The sequence below is a fragment of the Conger conger genome, chromosome 12 (genome assembly GCF_963514075.1).
Source record: "Conger conger chromosome 12, fConCon1.1, whole genome shotgun sequence".
Lineage (NCBI taxonomy): Eukaryota > Metazoa > Chordata > Actinopteri > Anguilliformes > Congridae > Conger > Conger conger.
This window is the reverse complement of record NC_083771.1, coordinates 39190853-39215211: the sequence shown is the minus strand read 5'-3', so window position 1 is coordinate 39215211 and position 24359 is coordinate 39190853. Positions and strand designations below refer to the sequence as shown.

The following is a 24359-nucleotide window of genomic DNA, read 5'->3' as shown; positions in this document are numbered from 1 at the left end:
TAATGTTCCAAATGGTAGCAGTTTTTGGTTTGGTACAGGTGAAAGCATGCATCAGGTAATGTTGTGAGCAGCAGTTTATTTCTGAGTGCACTCATGTGTTTTGCTCAGGATATAGATCTTTATTTTTTGAATGGAAAGATTCCCTCCCCCCTAGTGTTAATTGTGACTAAGTTTAGTTGCACCTTTTTATATTTAGCCCATGTGAAGTCCTCCGCAGCATGTGTGAGAGCATGTTGGATGTATTCATTCCCCCCTGTGTGTTCCAGCCTACAAGCCCGCACAGAGGCTGGTTTGTCCCCCCCTTCGGAGGGAACCCCTGGTGGGTGTACCTGGCCTCAGCTCTCCCCGCCCTGCTGGTGACCATCCTGGTCTTCATGGATCAGCAGATCACCGCCGTCATCGTCAACAGGAAGGAGCACAAGCTCAAGGTGTGGGACGCGGCTCGTTTATGCCTGGGATACCGGGAGTTCATGAGTGCCAAACGGGCATTGTGAAGTGCACTAACCGCTATGTTTGGATTCTAAATGTGGTGGATATAAATTCACTTTGTTGGGGGAAAGTATGTAATTGAGGCTTATTATTGTCCTGGAGACTAATTGTATAAAATCTTAACATGCAATATGAAAACATACAATTTACCTGATTTTCTTTTAACAATAATATTTGAAAAGGACAAAAACATTTTAAGATTTTTATCTCATGTTCTGTGAAACGCTGCCCCCTCACACAGAAAGGTGCTGGCTACCACCTGGACCTGTTCCTGGTTGCCATTCTCATGGTCATCTGCTCCTTCATGGGGCTGCCCTGGTACGTGGCTGCCACGGTCATCTCCATCGCCCACATCGACAGTCTGAAGATGGAGACGGAGACGGCGGCTCCCGGGGAGCAGCCCAAGTTCTTAGGAGTGAGGTACTGTGTGTGCTATTCTTAACTCTCAGGCAGGCACACAAGGGCTGTCATTACCAACATTTTCACATGTGTCACTGTTCCGAAAACACCATGGAAAGCATTATGCCACACACAGGGCTGGAGCATAAGGCGCTCACATGCCTGTAGTGCACTTGTGCTGCCTCTTGAGAAGGTGCAGATCAGTGACAAAGAAGCTTTGATATTCTGCTGTGCATACAGAAAACGCATGAGACATTTGACAGAGGAACCAGTACAAAAATAACCATTTTTCAAATAAGGCCATTATGGTGTCCTTATATTATGGAAGAACTGTTCCACCATGCAACACTGATTCACAGACTGGCTTTTAAATTAACCAGCCTAGAGTTGCTGATGCGCTAAACATTTCCCTGTGTGCTCCATCAGAAATCCGGAGCTATCTAACACTGGGCAGGTTTATCCCGGAATAGTGTTGCTGTGTGGTGGTTGGCAAATCTATGAGTGAAGCTAGTTCAGAAGTTCATTCGTTTCAGAAGTTCATATGGCACGTGCATGCTTGCATTTTAGCCAAGTAGAAAAGTGCAAAGTGGAATTAACTCAAAAAAGATCGAAAGAGGTTTGTTCTATATTAGGGTCATATTGTGGTTTGTGCAGTAGAAATTTATTGGAAAAGGATCTAAGATGAGATGCAAGATATATATATATATTTTTTACATGTTGGAAAATAAAATTCCTGCTCTAAAATTTTGGAAGTTTAATCTCACCTGCTGTGTAATGGCTTGTTTCCAAACCAGAGAAATCAAACTATACATTTCCTGAAGATAATGTATCTGAAAGCTAATATTGAACTGAGCAAAATGATCCCGTCTTTTTAAAAGTAAAGGTTCCATGCTTATCTCCTCTGTGTGAGTTTGGTTTGGCTGAGGTCGTGTCTGTGGCTTTTTCCACAGGGAGCAAAGGGTCACAGGGATCTTTGTCTTCCTCCTCACTGGACTGTCTGTTTTCATGGCTCCAGTTCTTAAGGTATAACATCGTGTCCTTCAGTGACGTTTCACTTTGTTTTAAATTGTAATTGCATTCAGTACTGCTTGTACAATATCATGCTTTTTATATAATGCTAAAATATTTTCTGTAATGAGAACTTTCCTTCCTCAGACACCTATTCATTGTAGGTTAGCAGGTCTAACCAGCACCAGTGCCGACCTCTGGTCTGAATTGCTTTGTAATCCTTGGATAAAATCCTTCTACAGCTGTAGCCTGCCCCCTAGTGCCAACAGTAATGTATCAGAATGGTGCTTTCAGAAGTGAAAATAATCCAGTTTGAGCTTTTAAGGCCAGTGAATGCAAATTGTACAGGTTATACAAGCCAAAAAACAATAATGAGACCATTAACAATGGCTTAGTTTCTTATTGCGTCCATATTCCCTTTGTTCTCTAGTTCATCCCCATGCCTGTACTGTATGGAGTTTTTCTTTACATGGGGGTGGCCTCACTGAATGGTGTCCAGGTGAGTTACATTTTCTTATGAAGCTGCTAATATTGAAGGCGCTGTACTGTATTAAGAAAAAAGGTATTATAATTAATCACAAGGAGTGCGTTCTTATTAATTGAATGCATAGATTTATATTGTTCAACACCATATAGCAATAAGCTCATGTACACACACACAGACACAGCGTTAACTGATCACATAATGAAACCTAACTGCCAACATTAAAATAGTTTAACAGAACATAAGTGATAAAGAATACAAATATTTATCTAATAAATTCAGTCATGTAAGCTTATATATATATATATATATATGGCAAGCAATTTGGGAAACCAAAATTCAGTTAAATGCAATTTTTCTTTCATAACACAAATCAATTTTCTAGAGGTTCAGCCCTCACTGTTGAACACCCTACCCTGTGTGGTATCTGGAAGTGCTGTCCGTAAGGCAGCCCAGCTGTTTCAGTAAGCTCTTCTCTCTGCTAGTTTCTGGACCGTCTGAAGCTGCTCCTCATGCCACCCAAGCACCAGCCAGACCTGATCTACCTGCGACACGTGCCCCTGCGCAGGGTGCACCTCTTCACCTTCATCCAGGTGCTCTGCCTGGCTCTCCTCTGGATCCTCAAATCCACTGTGGCTGCCATCATCTTCCCCGTCATGGTGGGTCTGCGTCTTGAAATGGTCCTCTGAATCCGCAAACCGAAGGAGCAGTCAAAAACCTGCTGAAAATAGTTTGTGGAACACAAAACTTTTTTTAAATTATTTTTTTTAAACTGGCTTTTAACAAATGCAGGTGATGATTCAAAACAGAACTGTGATGCATATGAATGTGATTTTTACATTATAGAATTCTGAATATGCGCATTTGTTAAAGAGAATGGTTCGTGAAGACGTGTGAAATCTGAAACCACCAGTTCTAGAACTGCGCTACATCCATCATGCTGGCACAGTAACTATTCTATGGAAAATAACGGTGAGCTCTGGTGTTACTGGCTGTGCCTAGATCTTAGCCCTGGTGGCAGTGAGGAAGGCCATGGACTACCTCTTCTCCCAGCATGACCTCAGCTACCTGGACGATGTCATTCCTGAGAAGGACAAGAAGAAGAAGGAGGATGAGAAGAAGAAGAAGAAGAAAGGCAGCATAGACAGTGAAAATGAATATGTGAGTGCTTTCAATGCCAGCCATGTTGAATTAAAATGTAGCTAGATGCATTGCCACATAGAGTAGAAATGGTTGTCTGTATGATGGATAGGAAATATTCGAAAAGTAATACGAAAAGTGTTTTACTAGTCCAGGGGCACACAGTCACAACAGGTGTTTTATTAAGGAGAATTTTGTTGAGGACACAAGTATGTCCATATACAGTACATTCTACACAATAATTGTGATCATTATTATCTTTGCGTTTTAGTGTCAGTTATTCACTTGTACTAACTCAGCTAACATAATGGCTAGTCTTAAAGGCAGTTTAGTAGGTAGGTAGAATGTAACACATTCCTGGAATAGAGAATCTTATTTCTTACACCCTTGTGTGATGCTTGTGCTGATGCAAAATACAAAGCTGATCAATAATGTGGAATCTGTGTGCTGGCACTGACCTCTTCAAACCTCTCTATTACTCCACAGACGGGCTTTCCCTACCACGGAACTATTCCCAGTATTAAAATCCCCATGGACATGATGGAACAGGAGCCGTTCTTAGGCAGTAAAACCTCTTCCAGTGAGTAGAGCGAACCCATAATCTTTTCATTGATAAACTAACGCTGGAATTCAGGCCCTGTCCAACAATATCTGTTCCCTAGTAAAAAGCACCTGATTCTTAATTTCCTCTCAACCTTTCTCTTGAGGATGCATGTCACTGTGTGATGGCTACTATTTGCATTTACTCCCAAGAAATGCCTTTTAAATACAGACTAATTCTTGAATCATTAATTGATGGGATGAGTTTTATAAACACACGGAGAGGACTTTATCACCAAATGTGTCTTGCATGCAATGTCATGCCTGATGACACTTGTGGACTACACAATAACTTTGCTGTCTTACTGCAGTGTGTTAATATATGCACGGTGCTGTAATATATATATCCATGTCCACATTGTGGAAACCATTTTCTTCTGATAATCCCCAAAATCATTTGGTTCACTAGCCATAAACTTGGAGAGAGCTCCTCTGATCTCCTGCAGTTATCACTGGCTGTTACCTTCTCAAAGTCTGGTCTTGGTATTGTCTGTAACCTGCGGTGCCATTTTCATGTAAATTTAATTCCCACAAAAAATAACCAATTTATTTGAAAAGTAGAGGGTGTCTGTTCCAGATTTTTTACAAATCCTAGTAGTTCCTTTGGCATGCTGTATGTGCAAGGCTGTGGATATTATGTATATGTGATCACAGGTATACGTTATACGTTCTGTTTTTACAGGGGATACGCCGCCATCCTACTTTGACCAGCACACTTCCTGCTGAGCGGCCAAACCGTCTCCAGGCTGGTACTGTGACTAGGTAAGGCCCTCCACATTGGTCCTGGCTGTCTTGACACTGCTGCCATCTGCTCACACGTGCTACAGACCAGGGCCATAAAGCGGTCAGGGGCATGCCACGAGCACAGACCAAACGCACAAAGTCTGTGCGCTGCCCTTTTCCACTTCCTCCAAACCAACAACATTTTAAGAGCAGAAACTGAAGCAAAGACATGACTGACAAAATGGACAGACAACTAATTACTTCTATTTTTATGGTTTGAGGTAGAAAGGGTCTGAAATATTGTACATGGTCATATTAATTTGATAAGATGTTTGCAATGAGCCCTTTCAGTCCCAAGCCCTATATGAAGCGGTTCCACCCAAATCCCCCAGCTTTGGTTGAAAAAACGATAGTATAGCAGTCTTTTTGATTGGTTGAAAAGGTATTTGGGATTTTACGGTGGTTAGACTTGAGTGCCATATAGCACTCTTGGGACTAAAGGGTTAATTATAGTGTATTGACATTGCAAATGCTTGAAATTGTAATCATTGTAATCAAGATGATATAAAAAAAATTGGCTAGAATGACAGTGTCTTGCCAAAAAAGGATAGATGATATTTATTTAAGAAAAAACCCTAAGGGCTTTGCTCCTGTGTGCAGTGCTGCTTCATTGTGTAAATATGCACAAGGTAGGAACAGTATCAAATTATGATCATGAACTCAATGTTTAAAATCTGGAGAGAGGTGAAAAGGGTATCACTGTTGTAACTATTTTGATTAATTTAACCTTTCAAAGGTGTACCATGCTGTATTTAGCATTAAAAATGAATGTTAAAAATACTTGCATAGATTAAAAAGTTCAACCCCTCTAGTATCTGTAAACACAATAAGCACAATTGAACACGTTTTAAAACGTTCCTAAAGCACTTTAATATTCCTTGCTGATGCAGACTTTTCCACTTGCTGCAGGAAATGGTAAAGAGGGTATTTTGATGTGAAAATAGAGCATTAGAAAAAAATGTTTGTATGGCTTTTTAAATATTCCATGGCTGTACTGCATCGTCTGTAATAAGCCTCTTACTCAATATAGCCAAGGACAGGCTGGCTTCAAGGTAAGCCAATTGCAAGTGCTGTCATCAGGCCTTGGGTGTCTTTAAACCTGTAACTAAGAAAACGTTTGTCTATGCCTGATCATTATGCCAATTATGCACAAAGAATTAGCCTCAACTGTACTGTACGTGTGGGTCTTCATGCATTTCATGTTTGCGTCTTTGCTTCTGGAATGGTATGTCCATATGAGTAAATGTGATCCTGAATTACAATTGACATTCCGAATCAGTAATTTGTATAAATTAAGTAAATGGTGAATGGACATTCTTTCAGCAATTCCTGATTTCAAGCTTATTAAGCCAATTAAAGCCAGAAAACTGAACATCTCTGTCTCTGTCTCTTTCAGTCTTGAGAGACATCCAGGGAAAGCTGTGCCTCAGACTACGATTGACCTGGAGCAGGAAAATTGATTTTTTTCGGGAGAGGCAGAGGGACCCAGACATTTCTTAGTTGTCCTACTGAACTGAAGAAGACCTTGCACAACCAAAAGCCACCTGCCCATAACCATCTCTCCCTTTTTTTCCTCATTCCTGCTTAACAATGGAAGGAATCTCTATCACAAAATGCAGACAAACCTGAATCAGAGGGAACAATGAAGGACTTTATCCCCTCGCTGCTGCTGTCCTGATGAGAGCAAACTTGCCGTCAACAGAACAACATTTGGACATACTTTTTGGCTTCTTCAGAAGATACCATGACTCATGTACACCAAGTGGAAATGTGAAAATGTCTTTCTTTCTCTGTGTAGCCACTCGGGCATGGATGATACTGTCACTCACAAGTACTTCAGTTTCTTTTGCAATGTCTCAGGCATTTTCTACTGGAGTGTGATGATTTTAACCTTCAATACATACTGTATGGCAATTGGTTTATGGCCTGATATGCTCTTTTTTTAAACTGTATAATCAATTATCCAATTTAACTTTAATTTTGTAGCTCTACCTCTTGATTTTTAGATGAGACATTTTATATATATGTACACAATTTGTATGTTTTTGTTTATGTTAAGGGCACAACATTTTTCATTGTGTTCTGTACTATTGGAGATAATGCAATACATGAACAGGCATTGTTTGTGGCTGATACTTGTCTATGTTTTAATACAGTTAAGGTTTAGTAATGACAATATTTTGGGCCTAAATTGGAAATTTTATATCAGTACTCAAATCATTGATTTTGGTGCAGAGTTCACAAACAGCATTCAGTATTAGGTGTGAAACGCAAGCAATTATGGTCTACAAAGGTTATTCCACCATTAACTGTGCTGTGAGAAAGATGGTAGAACTTTCAAATGATGTTATGTTGTGAAGACCTGAAATCCTATAATTTAATATTTACTGTATATATGAAAATCCATTTGCAAGATTTGATGCATATATAAAGGGCTATTCAGTTTGTCTTAATTTGAGCTAATCTGGTATAATTTCATTGGATTTACAAACATTTCAATACATAAAGTTGGCAAACTGTGAAGAACAATTTAAACGTTGATTTTATGAAATATTAAGCATACCACCAGACCGATTGTTGAACTCTCCGCCCAAATGTGGATGCGATGCGTCAAATCTACTTGGGCAGATGGATTTTCTTGGACTATGTAATGTTCTTTACCTAAGTGGCTTAAGCATTTTATCCAGTTGTAGCATTGATCCAATATGTTTAAAATGGGTTTTGTTAAATGTAGTTCAATTCAGTCTTGATTTTTATTTTATTTTTTATTTTTTTACATATGCAAAATCCATACCAATGGAGGAAACAACTTTATTTTGAGGCATTGGTATTTGTTTCAATTCAAAATGCTGTAATTTAAATTCATAATGGTAAAACTTGACTTGAAGTACATTAAATCATGCCTGCACAATGGTTGACACAAACTTTCAGAAATGTTAATATATAATTGTATTTATCAGCTCAGTCTTGGATTTAGTTGAGACAGTTTGTCAAGTTTTTAATACCTAGAAAGGTGTAAGTGAAGCATTGCAGATTAGATGTTATGTAAGCATATTTTGTGTACATCAAGAAGAGTTGCCTTATTAGGAAGTATATTTTATATAGCAATTCAGTATATAGCAATTCAAATTATTGAAAGTCTTCCACTACTGAATATTTGTCCCGGGGGACAAAAAAAAGCTGTCTGTATGTCTTAATATGAATCCTAAGTGTTCAGTCTGTTCTTCTCCAGGTTTCATGCAGTTCTCGTTCAGAAGGCTGGAGTATTATATGCAATTGTCTTAGCTGTTACTTCACTTGCTTCCACAAGCAAACTGTATTTTGAGAATGAAGTTATCTATATACATAATTTAAATCGTATTTGGAAAGAATTGTAGAAGATAAACAAATGCAGTAAGTACATCAATTTCCTGGGCATATTTTGATGCGTAGAATTGTTATATTAATGTTGGTACCTTTGCCAATGTAGGCAAGATGATGTATTTTAGCATTTGTATTTTAAACATGCATATATTAATAAATGGTCCAAGGAACTCTTTGCTTTTAAAAAAAAATGTTATTTCATTGAACTGAAGTATAACATCAAATCTTCCAGTTGAACAAACTACAAATTCATTTGCAAAAGCAAACTGTAGTCAAATCATCAGTAGTTTTATGTGCTGAAACCCATTATTCAAAGTAAATCTGACTTTCAAATACTTTTTGTAAACCTGACTGAGCAGTGCCATAGTCCCATAGGTTCAGTGTTTAATGATTAAGAAAGATGACTGCCGACTAGTGCATCCTGTTCTTGTATTTCTATGCACTGTACATGCCTTTCATTCTGCTTACAGCCAGCCTGCGCTAGTACAGGCCTCTTCCAACTTTGAAATGTGTTTTTTGTTCCTCGTAATTACAGTGCATGGAACATGGGTATATTCAGATGTGGGGTGGAGGAGTCAAGGTGCTCCTGGAAATTGATTGCATTTGATTCGCAGCGTGGTTATTTATTTCACAAATCAGTTGTAGTACATAAATAGGTCATTTTAAATGGGATTATAAATGGGATCAATACCTCTGAATAATATAAAATGTCATGTTTTTATTCTGCTGTACAGTGTATTGACTACATTATTCCTTACATTGGGCCAGACGTGCTTGAGGATTGGCCATTTCGTGTTCTGGCATTTTCTGCGGCACTTGCTTGTCAATGAAGACCGTTCCACTTTCCCTCCTCTTTAGCTTGCGCACTAGTAAAGTTTAAGCCATAGTAAAATGTCCTTTCTTAATTAAACTGTTGATAAGCTCGCATAAACTCTGTAAGAGTTGATTTCACACTAAACCTTGTACTGTGTATTCTAGTCTATTCTTTTGGTGTTCCAAGAATATTCTTTTGGTTTCTCATTTTCTCTCCCTTCAAATGCCTATGTGGGGTTTGCACTCAAAGATGAGTATTATATTGATATTATACATTTGGCTCATTTGGAAGATTGAGGGGGAAAATGTATTGAACAAGAGGAATGGAGCACTTGATGCATATTAACTCAACTAATTTTCATCCACCGTCACCAGAGTGCCACCATGCATCATTAATAACTTGGATTAGGGGGTCAAGTGTTGTGTGTGCCAGCGGTTGACGTGTGTGTACTAAGACAGGATTATAAAATGGCTTCCCATAATGGCATTAAAGCAAGGAGCAAAGATGAGGGCTGATGAACACTGCATACCTTCCACTCATAACAAGACAGCCTAAATCATATCATGGGAATAGCCTCAATTTTATGGTGATGTGCTCACATCAATGTGTGCAGGCAAAGACAGTTAATTGCCAAAGATTAGACTTCCCTTTGATCTCTGAGCTTTCCCACAGATGCCACCGGAATATGTTGGATTCATTGTTACAGGTGCCTTTGTTATAATTGCTATCTGTGGGCTTTTTGTGGAGTACAGTTGTACAAGCCTAGCATTCCGTACGTTTCTAATTTACATTTACATTTTAGTCATTTGGCAGATGCTTTTAATCCAAAGCGATTTACAAGTGCATAGGTTCTTCCACAAGTTCGAGCATCACATCCATAACTCGTAAAATACACATGAAGTGCTGTTCTAAACCAAAAATACAGTCATAGTAAGTGCAAGTTTTTGGGGTTAGACAAGAGGGATATCGGAAAGGGGGGGGGATCCGGAGGGTGGACTAAGGTACAGTTTGAAGTCAGTGTGCTTCCCTTTTCCACTTTCTCCCAACCAACAACATTCAGAAACTGAAGCAAAGACATGACTGCCCAAAGAACAAAATTGACAGACAACAAATGGCTTCTTTTTTTATGGTTTGGGGTAGAAAGGGTCTGAAATATTGTACATGGTCATTTGGTCAGAATGACAGAGGACTAAGGTACAGTTTGCAAAGGTGTGTTTTTAGTCTGTCTCGAAATAGGGGGAGGGATTGTGCTGTCCTGACAGTGGTAGGCAATCATTTCACCACTGAGGAACCAGAACGGAAGACCGGCGTGAACGTGCAGCTCGACTGCCAGGTGCTCGTAGTGAGGGAACCATAAGGCGACCAGAGCTGGCAGACTGGGGGAGTAGGGAGTGATTAAGGATTGGATGTAAGGTGGGGCAGTCCCCTTAGCAGCCTGAAATGCCAACACTAGGGCCTTGAAGCAGATGAGTGCAGCAATAGGAAGCCAGTGGAGGCCAATGAGGAGTGGGGTGACATGAGCTGACCTGGGCTGACTGGTGATCAGGCGGGCTGCAGCATTCTGGACCAGCTGGAGGGGCTTGATGGCACAAGCTGGGTGACCAGCTAGGAGGGAGTTGCCGTAATCCAGGCAGGAAATGACGAGTGCCTGGACTAGGAGCTGGGTGGCTTTCTCCGTAAGGAGATGACGGATACGCCGTATATTGTAGAGGAGGAACCTGCAGGTTCTGGCAGTGGAGGATACATGTGGAGCCAGGGTGAGGCGGTTATCAAGAGTCACCCCAAGATTCTTGGCCGTCTGGGAGGAAAAATATGGGAGGAAAAATTAATTGGTCAAGGCTCTGCCCAAATGTAATTACATGCTGACAGTTTGGAATCTATGAAACCTAAAGGGTTAAATTTTATGGCCACACGGCTGTGTAGTATATACTCTTGGCTGCCCAACCCTGTTCCTGGAGGTCTACCATCCTGTCGGCTTTCATTTCAACCCTAACCGTAAATTGCACACCTGATTCTCCTAATTAGCAGCTTGCTGAGTTCTGTAGCTGTTCGATAAGGTGTGCCTTGTTAGGGTTGGAAAGCTACAGGACCACTGATCTCCAGGAAGAGGGTTGGGCAGCCCTGCTCTATGTACGGCCTTTTCTATTTAAATATACATCTGGTACAAGATCGCCATCTAGTGATCACACACAGAATTAAATGTGGTTGGATTCGAGGTGGAAAGACCAGGGGCCAGAAGGCAAACGCACTGTCTTGTGTTTCTTTCACTCGGGAACTCCAACCAGCTGATTCTCAGATTAGTTCTACCTCCTGGTTGACATTTACTTTCTGAAGCTCGATTTTCCACCTCTGGTTTGTAAACTACCCTGCATTTCATATTTTTCAGCCTTTGCAGTCATGCTGATTTTGTCTATAGATGTCTCTCTTCACATTAAACTGCAGCATATATATAGTATTACATGAATTACATGAATAAGTGTTGTTTTTGGACTAACAAAATGCATATCTCTGGACAGAGGTCTGAATAGTAATGATATATTGTGAAAAGGTATACTTCCTTTGTGGTAAACGATAATCTTTTAATTGCTTTAATCCTGCCATTATGTTCTAGTCAAATGTTCCCCTTCGCAAAGCATTACCTGAAAATCCCCATTTTAACCCACTCTGATCCACCTGTCATTTTAAAGCTGGAGATCCCTTGTGGGGATGGGCTTTTGTCCAAAGTATTCAGTTGCATTACTGAACTTTCAGTATACTGTATGTGTAGTTTGGTCTCTAATGTCTTTGTATAATATGCCAAAAATATTGTTCAAATCAAAATGATCTATACTAACATTTTTAGTTGGTTGAATGACAACCCATTTAAAAATGAATAATGAGCAATCGTTGACAGATTATTATACACTCTCAGAAATAAAGGTATAATGGAGCCGTGGTGGCGCACGCCTAAGATAATGCAGGAATCAGTCCGTTACAGCTGCACACCGGGAGTTGATTCCCGGTCCTGCCAAAGCCAAGATTGCCCGGCTTGGTATGATCGCATATGCGACTCGTACCAATTTTTATGAAAACTGGAGAAATTAGACTTTAGACAAACACACAAAAACCAAAGCTGATCTGGCAGTATATATATATATATATGTATTTTTTTTGTCATGAAAGTTGCACTGTTTGGAACATAGCGAGCTAACTTGGTGTTGGGAACATGGTGAGTCCGGCATTTACGTAGGAAATGAATGGAGTGCCTATGAAGGAAAACTAAACAAAAAACCCCAGAATGAGCCGTTCTTTATTATCATACAACAGTTGCATTGGTTTAACTTTTAAAGAAGACTGCTTGGGTAGCGAGATACTTGTGTCATGTTGAAAAAAACATCAGAAAACAGAACACTAAACATTTTTTTATTTTTTATTCTTCTTGCAAAGTCCCAAATATATGGATTTAAAAAAGTAATATTGATATGTGACATATTCATTATTTACAAACAGGATTATAAATATCAAATAATGAACAAAAAACCAGGTGAGAATCAGTATATAAAATAATCTTGTAATTCTATATAACTAGAACCATTATTGAAAGGCCACCATCGTAACAAATGGTAGCTCCAAATATACAGTACAAATCTTGACTAACCAACTTGTCCCCCTACTCTTTCTGAACATATATTTCAGCTTTATTTATTACTGAACAGTGGGAATATAATTTGTTCTGTATCTGCAGAACTACACAATGAGTCTTCGTCAACAAAAGTGAACCAGCACTTTTTCCTCAATGACAATGACCATCTGAAGTCACAGATGCAGGAAAGAATTTAATATCTGCACAACAATGAGGACGGGCTGCATTAATTGCTCTGCCGTGGAGAATGCCATAGGCCTTGAACTGGCCCCAAACTGCTCTGCCCTCTGCCTCTACAGCTGCATGGACAGCAATCGATCTCGTAATGTGACTATACAAATTCAAAGGACCTACATTCGCACTGGCCGTAATGTGCTTCATCTTCGGAGATGAAGCTGGCAGTGGACATACAGCAGGCTGAAAAGGTTTCCTCTGCTAATGTAGCTGTTTTGAGGCTTTGAGGGGGCGATCTTCATGAGCTGCCAATGAAGGGGTACGATAATTCCAACTCAACTGAAGCGTGGGCTGACCAGTATCTGAACTGAATTCCTTAACCCCCATCAGCAACAGATGGAAGGGCAGGGAAAGTCCCGTGTTGCTTGCCACAGGATACGCAACAGAGCTTGCTGTAGGCTGGGATGGAGCAGTATCGACCCAGCGCCTCCATCTGGCAGAATACGGACCTATCCTTGACACAAGGTTCACCTGAAAGAAACATCAAATGCCTGATCAGAGCACTCCCAAGCTGCAATCTAGGGGCCGAGGCCTGAGGAGATGAGAAGCCTGCTGATGGGTTTAAAAGTATGCAGTTTATATGGATACGCTCACAGCACCATCTCCTCATATGTGCCTTATGAACTGCCCATATTATACAATTTTGCAGTCTTGTAGTAGAAATGGGCTGCTTTCTCATAATTGCCACTGACTTTAAAGACTGTGAGGATAAACTGCTCTGTGGGATCACCTGCTCCACCATAGCTCTTCCCATTAAGATTATGAACAATTTTATTTCCTTCCATTAAGATTATGAACAATTTAATTTCCTTCCATTAAGATTACATGTTCAGTTTCCTTGATTACACCTGGGAGCTGGGCTTTTACCGATGGACAGCTGTGGAAAGATTTTTGGTCTACAGAGATGTCCCATTTGCAAATGTCCCGATCCCAAAGAACATAAACATGGCTTCAAGTCAATGCATGAGGATGCAGGACACATCTTCTGGAGTAAGCATGAGCTAATGGTGCTTTTAACACATCTCTATGTAAATGTAACATACGTGCAGCAGCTGAGGTGTTAAAGTAAGCTGCACTCTCCTTCATAGAATGACCCACCATATGGAGAGAGGATGAACCTATTTTCACTAACCTCGGCAGGGGCTACGCACGCAGGGTCTTGTAGCCTCAGGTGTGGCACCATAACATTGGTCACCAGTGCGGCATGTCACCAGTCTGTGCTGCAAACCCTCCCCGCAGGTCACAGAGCACTGCAAAACAGCATGAGACAATACCCAACTCCTCAACATAACCTCACTGGTCCAATCAAACCCTCCCGGCAGGACATGGAGCACTGCAAAACAGCATGAGACAATACCCAACTCCTCAACATAACCTCACTGGTCCAATCAAACTCTCCCCACATACAGGGAGCACTGCAAAACAGCATGAGACAATACCCAACTCCTCAACATAACCTCACTGGTCCAATCAAACCCTCCCGGCAGGACATGGAGCACTGCAAAACAGCATGAGACAATACCCAACTCCTCAACATAACCTCACTGGTCCAACCAAACCCTCAAATGAACTACAGTGGATCCACTCTATTTATGGAAACATTAATATGGTATTCCCTCAAATCTATAAATGCTGTATTTATAGTAGCAATAACGAACGCTTATATGCATAATAATGCAATACCATGAAATAAATATGTATAAAAATATACTTGTATGCTTGCACTTTGATAAGGAAGTGCTCTCTCACACATAAATACATAAAGTCAAAAATCATGAACTGCAATGGCAATGTTACAATGTATATATTTTCTTAAATGTGTTCATTTATTTTTTGCTGATTTTACCCAGTGAGTATTTTCACCTTTGGGCTTTAACTCCCAGCATATGATTCAACAAGCTGCGTTCTCCAAGTTGAACAGAACATGAAAGGTTTGTTCTTGTACGTTTGAGTCAAAGTGAAATGGACATGTACCTGCGACCAGGCTGCAGTTACCCACTGTGTGGGGCAGGGGAGCCTGTTGCATGGCCTCTGGGTGGCTGGCTTGTCTGTGCCACAGTAGTTGCTGTGAATGAAGCGGGTGGTGTCATCGTGGAAGGTCTGTACACAGCGAATGGTACGGGTCTGATACCCCCAAATTCCACAGGTTTTTGTGCAAGGCTCCCATTCTTCTACTCTCCACCTGGAGGGGAAAAAAAACCACGTAGTCTCTCCAAACTGTCCAAAGCTGAACAAGTTTCCTACATTCATAATTTTTTCAATACATTTTTAAATGTGGTATGCCAAAATTATATAGGTTCAATGTTTTAATATTTAGTTGTTTTTACCATCTAGGCAAATGTAACCACTTAACTAAATGTATGGATATTTAACTAAATATTAAAATTATTTATCTAAATATATACAAAAAAGTGTGAAACATTACATAATCACCTAAATATATACAACATTTAGCTACATGTATGGAATATTTACTAAATGTATGAAACATTTAGATAGTTATCTAAATAAATTCTAAAATGTGTGAAACCGTTAAGAAAATATCTAACAAAATATACAAAACATTTAGCTAAATACATACAAAATATTTTGCTCAATATTTAACAAAATGTATAAAACAGAGCTTAATGTAGGGAATATTAGCATTTACCTAAATTTAAAACTGAATGCATAAACAGACATAAATGTACAAAACATTCTATATTGAGCTAGTTGTTTTATACAGTAGCTAAATGTTTAATGCATTTAGTAAATATTTAGTACATTGTTTTTTAGTTAAATATTAGGCTACATTATTGATTTAAATGTTTATATACAGTATTTAGTAAATATGTAATCCATTTACCTAAATATTTCATACATGTTCTAAATGGTTTGAACATTTGGCTAAATGTTCAATACATTCAGTCAAATATTTAGATAAATATTTAATACATTTAGTGAAGTGTTTTATATGTCAGTTAAATTGGGGGTTTACAGTCGTAAACTGTAATAATTATCAAAAGTGACACAATAGTGCTTCATATGAGAGATTTTATTCTTTCTTCATGAAATGATTTTATGGGATAATAAAAAATGACAGCTTACTGTGGATGGGGACAATCCTGGAGATTGCAAGCACGATGGATTGGCTTGGGCTTATTGCTCTCATCACAGTAATTATGTGCAACCATCCTGTCATCACCATTTTTGCGGCATCCATATTTAGTGTACTGGACTCCTGAAAGAGAGCATTCGTGCAATGAGGTACATTAACAGGATTTTCACCATACTCTTTACCATTGCTGGTGAGCTAGATGAACAGAGACTTCCTCTGAAAAATTCAGCCCTTTTTTGTAATTAAAGAACCATCAAATTTTCTTGCACTAGTTTCTAGCTACCAAGTAAATGCTAAATACATAACCTGGCTACCTAGGATGACACCTGAATGTCATTCTTCACAGACTGATCATGTATTACACTGAGCGTGGTAGCAATATGCCCAGTGGTGAGTACATGTTGTTTAAAGTACAGTAGACATATGCAGGGATGTACCTGTTGTCAAATCTGTGTGTCTGTGTTATGCCGGGGGGAACAGAGGAACCAGTAGCAGACAGGGGTGCAGAAAAATGGCAGGTTTTAATATCAAAAGGGGCAGACAGAGCAGAGTCGAAAAACATGCCAGGGTCAAAACCAGGGGGTCTGTCCAAAAAGGCAGAGGTACAAAAATCCAAAAAGCAAAGAGTCCAGGGAAGCAGGCAGGGGTCAAAACCAGAAAACCAAATAAACTAGGGCAAGGACTCAGGAACAAGGGCAAGGGCAAGGGCAAGGGCAAGGGCAAGGGCAAGGGCAAGGGCAAGGGCAAGGGCAAGGCAACAAGGAGGCTAGAACTGGGGGACGGCATCAAGGGCTCGGGAACAGAAACAGGACAAGAAAAACTAGCAGCGTGCAACTGAAAAGGACAGGTATAAATACACAGGGGAATGAGACAAACTAGGCGGGGCATGGGAGTGAGGGTGGTCTAACAAATAAACATCAGGTGAGACACATGAAAGGGTAATAGGACAATAACGAGGGGGAAACAAAAACGCGGACTGGATTCACAATGACACACATGTAATACAAACGGCTCCGGACTAGAGAGTAGACAATTGCAGAGAATCAGGAGATGCAGAGCTAGAGAGACAGGTGTGAATACTTCGCTGAAACTAAGCAAGTTATCAGTGATAGAATAGGGAGGCGGAGTTACAGAACAGAATTGAAACTGGAGATTCGTTAGTAAGTTAGTTAAGTGATTTAAATTACAAATACCCAAAACTAGTGAATGTTAGTTTGTTAGTTTGAAAAACATATTAGTGTGTTAGTATAATTAGTACTGTACAAATTCTATGTTAGTTGGGATTAGTATATTAGTGCTATGTACAAACATGAAATGGAGAGAAAGCAGGAAGTAAGGAATGTAAGATTGGAAGGAAGACTGAACCCCGGAACTACCGTCAACACCCGAATAGTGGGGCACGCAGACAAGGGAGTGACTGGGCTAGAAAACATTCAGACTCAGACATCACAGGGGAAGACGAGTGCAAAGTCTAACAAATATAAACAGAACACCAGACATGAATATGAAAAATAATAAATTACAAGAATAAATAATACTAAATAATGATACACTAACACACAGAACACAGGAACATAACAGTCTGTGCTGATACACCTTGATGGAGAGCAGGCAGTTAGCATTAGGGCTGATTAATTTCCTGCCTGATGCCTGCCTGAAACATTTCAATGAATGGATACCCTCAAATTCTAATTGAACCGTTCTGTTGACAATGGAGGTCAATGCAAGAAAAAAACAACTATCCCATGTTGTGTACTTCTCCGCATGGTCTGGCATTTCAGGTTGACAATGTTATCCAGATGTGATTGATGTAGTGGCATGGCAGTGCATTACTGTACCTCCAGCACAGGGCCTGGAACACGGTGACCAATTGTTCAGAGCCCACTTGTAAGTTTCTTCCTGAATAACATTGTTATTATTGATTGGCACAGAGTCTTCATGTACGATGTATTTAAACATCAAAGTAGACTTTTTTCCCATCTCCTGAGGTATAATCTTGAGGGAAGAAAGGGGAAAATGACAAAAATTTAGTTTGGTATAGCAGAATGAAGTAAGCTTGCATTTATCGGTCATTGATTAGTTTACCAGTTGAGACCAGGGGAAATGTGCCTTCTTGCTTAACGAGTGTCCATAATCACCATGAGTGTGACTCTTTTATCTACTAATTAGGTGCCTGGAATTTTAGCTCCAGAAACCCAAAAAATCTGATTTATTCACACTGACAAAAATTTAGATTAGAATAAATTGCTCTGCACTTTCACTTTTTTATTTGGTTTCTTAGGGCTAACTCCAGAGTAACAAGCTTTGGTTTGGCATTTCCCTTCATTCATTTCTTTTGTGACAGTAACCTGTCTTTTTTAAGGTACATGTAGTTGAATTTCATATTTGGATTTAGATGTTGAGTAATTTGTTGTGACTTCGGTCTTCATTTTAATCTGGTTGTGAGTTTTGAGTACATTTTGATAAAACAATGGTCAATCAAAACAGGAAATGATGGAACATTATTTTCCTGAGATAGAAAATCCATAACTTAATACTTACAGCAATATGAACAGACTAAATAACTAAATAACTGCACTGCATTGTGATATAGAAATCAAGGATGATAGTGTTATTGTCCTGCTTAGTCTAATCAACTGTAAGTTGACTTGGATAAAAGCGTCAGCCAAATGACATATAATGTAACATTTGCAGTATCATAAGAATAATTTAAAAAGTTTTTAATTATGTTACCATAACAACGAGGGCATCCGGCAGCGGTCCGTCCGTGTGTAGAGTCTCAATGTTGTTCTCAACCATGTAATCCCACTTCAGTCCCATATCAATAAATTTCTTTGATCTCACATCTCCTCCTTTTCCATTGAGAATATAGTGTCCTGTTGCTTGATTCTTGATTGCTGTAATCAATAGTTTGTTAATTGATCCAGGTATGATGCACATGAGCAATGCCAACAGAATTCAAAACATAGCCTTGATGTGACTATTAAAATGGTCAAGAAGATACAGCTATTTATCAAATGAATGTATGTGAGGTCTGGGTTTCTGTCAGGGAACTAATTCCTAATTCATCAGTTGGCCATAAGAGACTTCAAAGGGCCAGCTCACAATGGTCCACAGCTAAAAAAACGGGCAAAACCTGTTATTCGTTATTCAGAGCACCGTTAAAACAAGGGCGTTGACGGTGTGATGATTGAGGAATTGCGGTCTCGAATGCATTTTACTTAATCCTCACTTCCCTGATATTTCATTATGTTTCAGCCAAGTAAAATGCAGTTAGAACATCCAGACCATTAGCTATTAAACAGCCATCAAGGAAAAGCCACATTTACAGAAACAATGCAAAAAAGAAATTCAAATTCAAAATGAAATGCCACTTACCAAGGATATGAGGAGAAGCTTCCTGCTCCTGGATGGACAGATGCCTGACTCCAGATGGGATGATAAACATCTTCAGGAAACCTTTTCATATGTTTGAACCATGAGTGACCGGAAAGACATGGAAAGGAAACCAAGGTTAGATTGCACTTTTAAAATGTTAGATACATATGTTTGTCCCCTTCTGGACGAGGGCTCCAATTCTGCAGCGTGGAATAAATATTTGAAAGAAACTTAAAAAATGTATTTTCATGATTGCTGCGATCACACGAGACGATGACTGTGCTGAGCAGGAGCAGCATCTATTCGATTAAATTCAGGAAGTGTGGATGATGCCACAGACCAGTGGCCAAATCTTATCCACCATCTTTAAAAAAAATGTGTATAACGCTTATCACAAAAGACATTGTACAGAGTAACAGAAGGGAAAAAAGGAACCCCACATGCACATGAGGTAAACACTAGAATTGTATAAAGGTCATTTCATTTAGCTATAGCCCCCAGAATATGCATCACGCAAACACACCCAGTGAATGTGATCAGCCAATTTTCAAACACACCACTCAAGGCATTGTGCTATGTTTTGAGACAAAAGCCAGAGGACTTCACAAATTGGACTAGATGGAATACAGAGTCAGTGTAATACAGCTAGTGAATTCCCTGCATTCATTTTGTCACAAAGCTGTTAAATCACCACGGCAGAGCCACTGGTCTCTTTCAGACATACTGCGCATTAACAATTATTCCCTTGCCGCCTGTTGTGTCTGCTGTTGTATTTGCTTTAGCTTTTGTCTGGATGTGCATTTTTTCTGGATTCGGAGCGCATTTGCCTTATTGTTTGTGCTTTGACCTTTGAATTGTGATTGTCCTTATAGACCACCTTGGGTGTTAGCACAAACAAGGCTCGAGAGCATCGACTGAATCTGAATGTAATTCTGCATCGACATTAAGATGTCAAAGCCATCTGGTGCCAGGTTGAGGAAGAGAAGAAAGTAGCAAGAGGAGAAGCCAAATAGCAAAAGACAAAGGATTACAGTTACAATTGTGCAAGTAAGCTGTAGTTGCTGAAGGCACCAATAGGCTAGTACCAGCACTGCTAATGACACAGCAGGTTCCCACAGGCGACTGACAGTCAGTATTGACATTGAGACAGATATATTGAGACACAGTGATACTGATCATTTTCTTTAAAAAAGTAAAGCAAAGGTTAGACCCAGGACCCAGGAGCATGCTATCCACAAGTTGCATTCATTATGTGATCTTGAGCAATGTATTGGCAACATAAATGAGCCCATTGATTTTGAATAAAACTATATATTTCAAAACATACTATATTTCCAGTGACACGCAAATCAACCCATGTAATACACAAGGACCACGGAGAACCTTCAAAACTGTCCTTAGCATAGAAAGCTTACAACAACAGCTCTACCTCAAATATTACACATGCAAAACATGGTTGCTTTCATGTAAAATTAATTCATCGTACTTCTCTGCATTGCGTATGAGATTTGCTATACAGGAGCATACCGGCTTTCTTAGGAGTGCGGGTCAATGTGCCTTTGACAGTCCTGCAGTGAGTGTTGTCCCCTCCACACACCCCGCACTTATCTTCCACTTTGTTTGAACCCATTTCTTTGTCACAGCCCACTTTCTGCATGAAGGGAAAATAGGACAGAGATAAATCGAGCCATTAATTCCTTTCTTCAACGGCATACAATTCCTACAGCACGGCATCAATATTCTCTCTGTCCTTTTTTCTTTTTTGCGCAAGCTGCCAATATCTGATAAGAAAGAGAAGATTACTTGTTTGTGAGGTAATCTTCCTTTATCTTATAGGAATCAGGAAAAACCCTTAGACAGTGGTTTTGCTTTTATTTACTTTGCATTATCATTGCCTTATTCATATTACATTTGTTTTATAATGATGAACAGTTCTGAATGTTCATTATAGATCCCATGGCAACCAAAAGAGCAGGATGTTCAGTGTTGTCTTAGTAAAATTAATCAGCCTTTCCCAATCTGGTAGTCTAGTCATACTGCATTTAAATTGGCTGAATAATTCTACACTCTCAAAAAATTATTTTGTGTGGTGTAAAATGTTTTCAAAGCACACCATGTGTTATCATCATTTATCATGTTACATTCTGTGAAAGCAATTATTTTGCTTTAGGAAGTGGTTAAAAAAATGCAAACATGAAAAAAAAAACTATTTCAAATAACAAAAAAGGGAGCGTAAAAAGATATTGTTTAGTCAATTGAGTGTATTTGTTTATTTATTTATTAATCAGAAGTACTTCCCCTGTAATTAGATTTTCACATGTCCATTGTCTTGCATATTGGCAATACAATTTTATTATATATATCTCATTATAAATTAACTATATTGTGTCATTCCATCACTTCCTGTTTCACTAGAGTATAAAAATGAGGTAACACGTATGCAAAACGTCATCCATCAGCTTGTGAAAAACCAAAGAACTGGTAATGGGTACAAAAAATCTATACAAAATACTACTTAAGCACTGTAAGGAAAATAATAAAAAGACATATGGAACATTATCACAAATGATAGGAAAAGACTCATGGCTGTCATCTTTGCCAGGGGTATTTGTACAAAGTATTAAACCCGGGATGCAAAATCAATAATTGTGAATCCTATTTTTTGGTGAAATATCTTCTTCTTCTTCTTTTTTTCAAGACTTTGGTTGATTCCACTGAATCATTAATAAAGCACACTAAACATGTTGGAAAATAAAGCTTATGTCAATAACTATTATTTTTAGTTTATAGCATTTCGTGCACTTTGTGCATATTTACCAAGGGAGCCAATAATTCTGGAGCCAGTATGTCCATATATCCAGCAATAGCATGTAAGGATAAAGACACCTGCACACCTATAGTTCTAACCGAAGATCCACCGGCATCAAAACCTTGTTTAATACCTTGTCTGAGTTAAAGGTATGTAAGGAGCCTTTTCATTATGTGCGTTCCCTGTGACTCCACTGGACAAGGAGAAAATGTTGTTTGCTTACCAGACATTCCCCACGCACACAGATGCTGTGTGGATCTCTGTAGGAGCATCGTGTTCCATCGTAGACCACTTGTTTCAAGTAAGCTACGCTTCTGGTTTCTTTTGATTGACAGTACAGGTGACAGATTTTATTTGCTGGGAAATAAAAAAAGAAAAAAGTTTGAAGCATGTAAAAAAAAATGATGTGCCTTCATCCCAATCCCAATTTCACATGTGAATTATATGTGTTATGCATTTCATGTGTATGTTTCACAATTTGGTAATCGCACATGTTTTCAGTTCACATGTGTACTCATCACATGAGACTTCTTCATAAGGGAGGACAGAATACCATAATCTTCTAGTTAAGCACCACACACTGTTTTCTATTTATTGACTTCTGTATGTACTGTACATGGAAGCCAAAGAATAAGAAAAGAGCATAAAAAAAACAAACATCACAGCATCCAAACCTACAGTACGTCACATGCTCCATTACTGATTGGTAAACACAGTTCCACCCTTCAGTGGCCCCTGTAGATGAACAGGGACTGCTGGACTTACAGTCTGGGTGCTCATAGGGCAGCCAGTGGTGCTTGGAGCCCTGGAACTCAAAGTGAGAGTTGTGCTGCTGACACTGCTGTGCCCGGAAGTCTTGGGATTTCTTTGGGCATTCATGCAGTGTACACAGCTGAAACTCAGAGTTTACTCCAGGACAGTCCTGGCCTCCATTAGAGGGCCTGGAGAGCACACAAAGAAACAAAATGGCATCACTGCTATCCATAATAGCAATTAAAATGACTAATAATGTACCGACTTTATTTAATAAATACATATGCAACAGAGTTATATGCATCAAATATTTATTATTGACAGGGTAGATTTAAGTATATTGTGTATCAAAGTATATAATCAAAGTATCTACATTTTTCTTTAAAAATAATCTTTTAACTCTCTGTGTGATGTTATTGAGACTTTGCACTGAGTAGACCGTAATCTCAGATATGCATTGTGTTTTAATGAGTGCAGCTGAGTGTAGGGACTGAGCAGGTAGCTTACTTTGGGTCTTCACAGCGCCGGGTTCTGAACCGCACCCCAGTCGCACACGACCGTGAGCAGGAGCTGTACTGGCTCCAGGGTCCCCAGCTTCCATCGTGCTTGACCTGGTCCATGTTCTTCCACAGGCAGTAGCCTTTGTAGCACCACTATTGCAGTCACACAAAAAACTCAGCAATGTTACATGCCACAGAGACAACACAAACAGAGGAGAATCATTTGTGTGTGTGTGTATGCGTGTGTGTGTGCATGCGTGTGCGTGTGTGTGTGTGTGTGCACATGTGTGTGTGTGCATGTGTGTGTGCATGTGTGGGGGTTGGGGGGCAGAATGGCATGTTTACCTTCCCTGGGGCACACTCAGTCCCATCTACTGGAGGCCCTTTCTTCGTCTTGCAGAAGTAGGGGTTGTCTGGGTGACTACACCACAGCTGCTTGCATGGATCAACGGAGTGAAGCTGAAAGAAGGAAAACATGTGACCTTGAATGAAGCAAAAGTAGGTTTGAATTGGAACCCTAAGCCAAAAGATGAGAAGACTGTGAACCAGGTTATATAATACAACAATACAACAGTCAGGAGGAAGTCCACAGTCATAACCTAAACTCAGAGGAATTGGGCATAATGGTTTGCCTACTTCTCTTTTTATTGCTTACAAGCCCACTAACTTCTGCATGTGGTTTCGCTCAAGGTCTTAACAAATTAGAGGCAGCTGGATGGAATGTTGCTGCCATTTTGAACAAGAGCAATCTCAAGATTTCTGTAACTTACGGATGGTGATTAACTGTGTGGTAAAGAAATCATTGCTTTTAGTGTCATTTGTAGAGCATTTATTTTAACCTTGAATGAAAAAAATGGATTACAATACTGTATTGAAATGATTGCAA

The 24359-nt window shown here is 39.5% G+C and overlaps 2 protein-coding genes across 2 annotated transcripts in view; one reads left to right on the top strand and one right to left on the bottom strand.

Moving 5' to 3' along the window:
- LOC133142333 (electrogenic sodium bicarbonate cotransporter 1-like) overlaps positions 1 to 8436 on the top strand; it is a 44137-nt gene extending 35701 nt beyond the window's left edge. The window contains exons 18-26 of the mRNA XM_061263496.1: positions 267 to 428; positions 731 to 909; positions 1839 to 1911; positions 2327 to 2395; positions 2866 to 3039; positions 3383 to 3541; positions 4007 to 4100; positions 4803 to 4882; positions 6300 to 8436. Coding sequence (XP_061119480.1) covers positions 267 to 428; positions 731 to 909; positions 1839 to 1911; positions 2327 to 2395; positions 2866 to 3039; positions 3383 to 3541; positions 4007 to 4100; positions 4803 to 4846 — 954 coding nt within the window. The 3' untranslated portion in view covers positions 4847 to 4882; positions 6300 to 8436. The remainder of the gene's footprint in view (positions 1 to 266; positions 429 to 730; positions 910 to 1838; positions 1912 to 2326; positions 2396 to 2865; positions 3040 to 3382; positions 3542 to 4006; positions 4101 to 4802; positions 4883 to 6299) is intronic.
- A 4607-nt stretch (positions 8437 to 13043) lies between these two features.
- LOC133142326 (A disintegrin and metalloproteinase with thrombospondin motifs 3-like) overlaps positions 13044 to 24359 on the bottom strand; it is a 28618-nt gene continuing 17302 nt past the window's right edge. The window contains exons 11-22 of the mRNA XM_061263487.1: positions 23819 to 23932; positions 23481 to 23626; positions 22986 to 23161; positions 22444 to 22577; positions 20939 to 21062; positions 19412 to 19492; positions 18767 to 18930; positions 17872 to 18028; positions 16024 to 16156; positions 14911 to 15118; positions 14069 to 14186; positions 13044 to 13407 (exon numbers count right to left, since the gene is read on the bottom strand). Of these exons, the coding sequence (XP_061119471.1) occupies positions 13253 to 13407; positions 14069 to 14186; positions 14911 to 15118; positions 16024 to 16156; positions 17872 to 18028; positions 18767 to 18930; positions 19412 to 19492; positions 20939 to 21062; positions 22444 to 22577; positions 22986 to 23161; positions 23481 to 23626; positions 23819 to 23932 (1710 nt within the window). The 3' untranslated portion in view covers positions 13044 to 13252. The remainder of the gene's footprint in view (positions 13408 to 14068; positions 14187 to 14910; positions 15119 to 16023; positions 16157 to 17871; positions 18029 to 18766; positions 18931 to 19411; positions 19493 to 20938; positions 21063 to 22443; positions 22578 to 22985; positions 23162 to 23480; positions 23627 to 23818; positions 23933 to 24359) is intronic.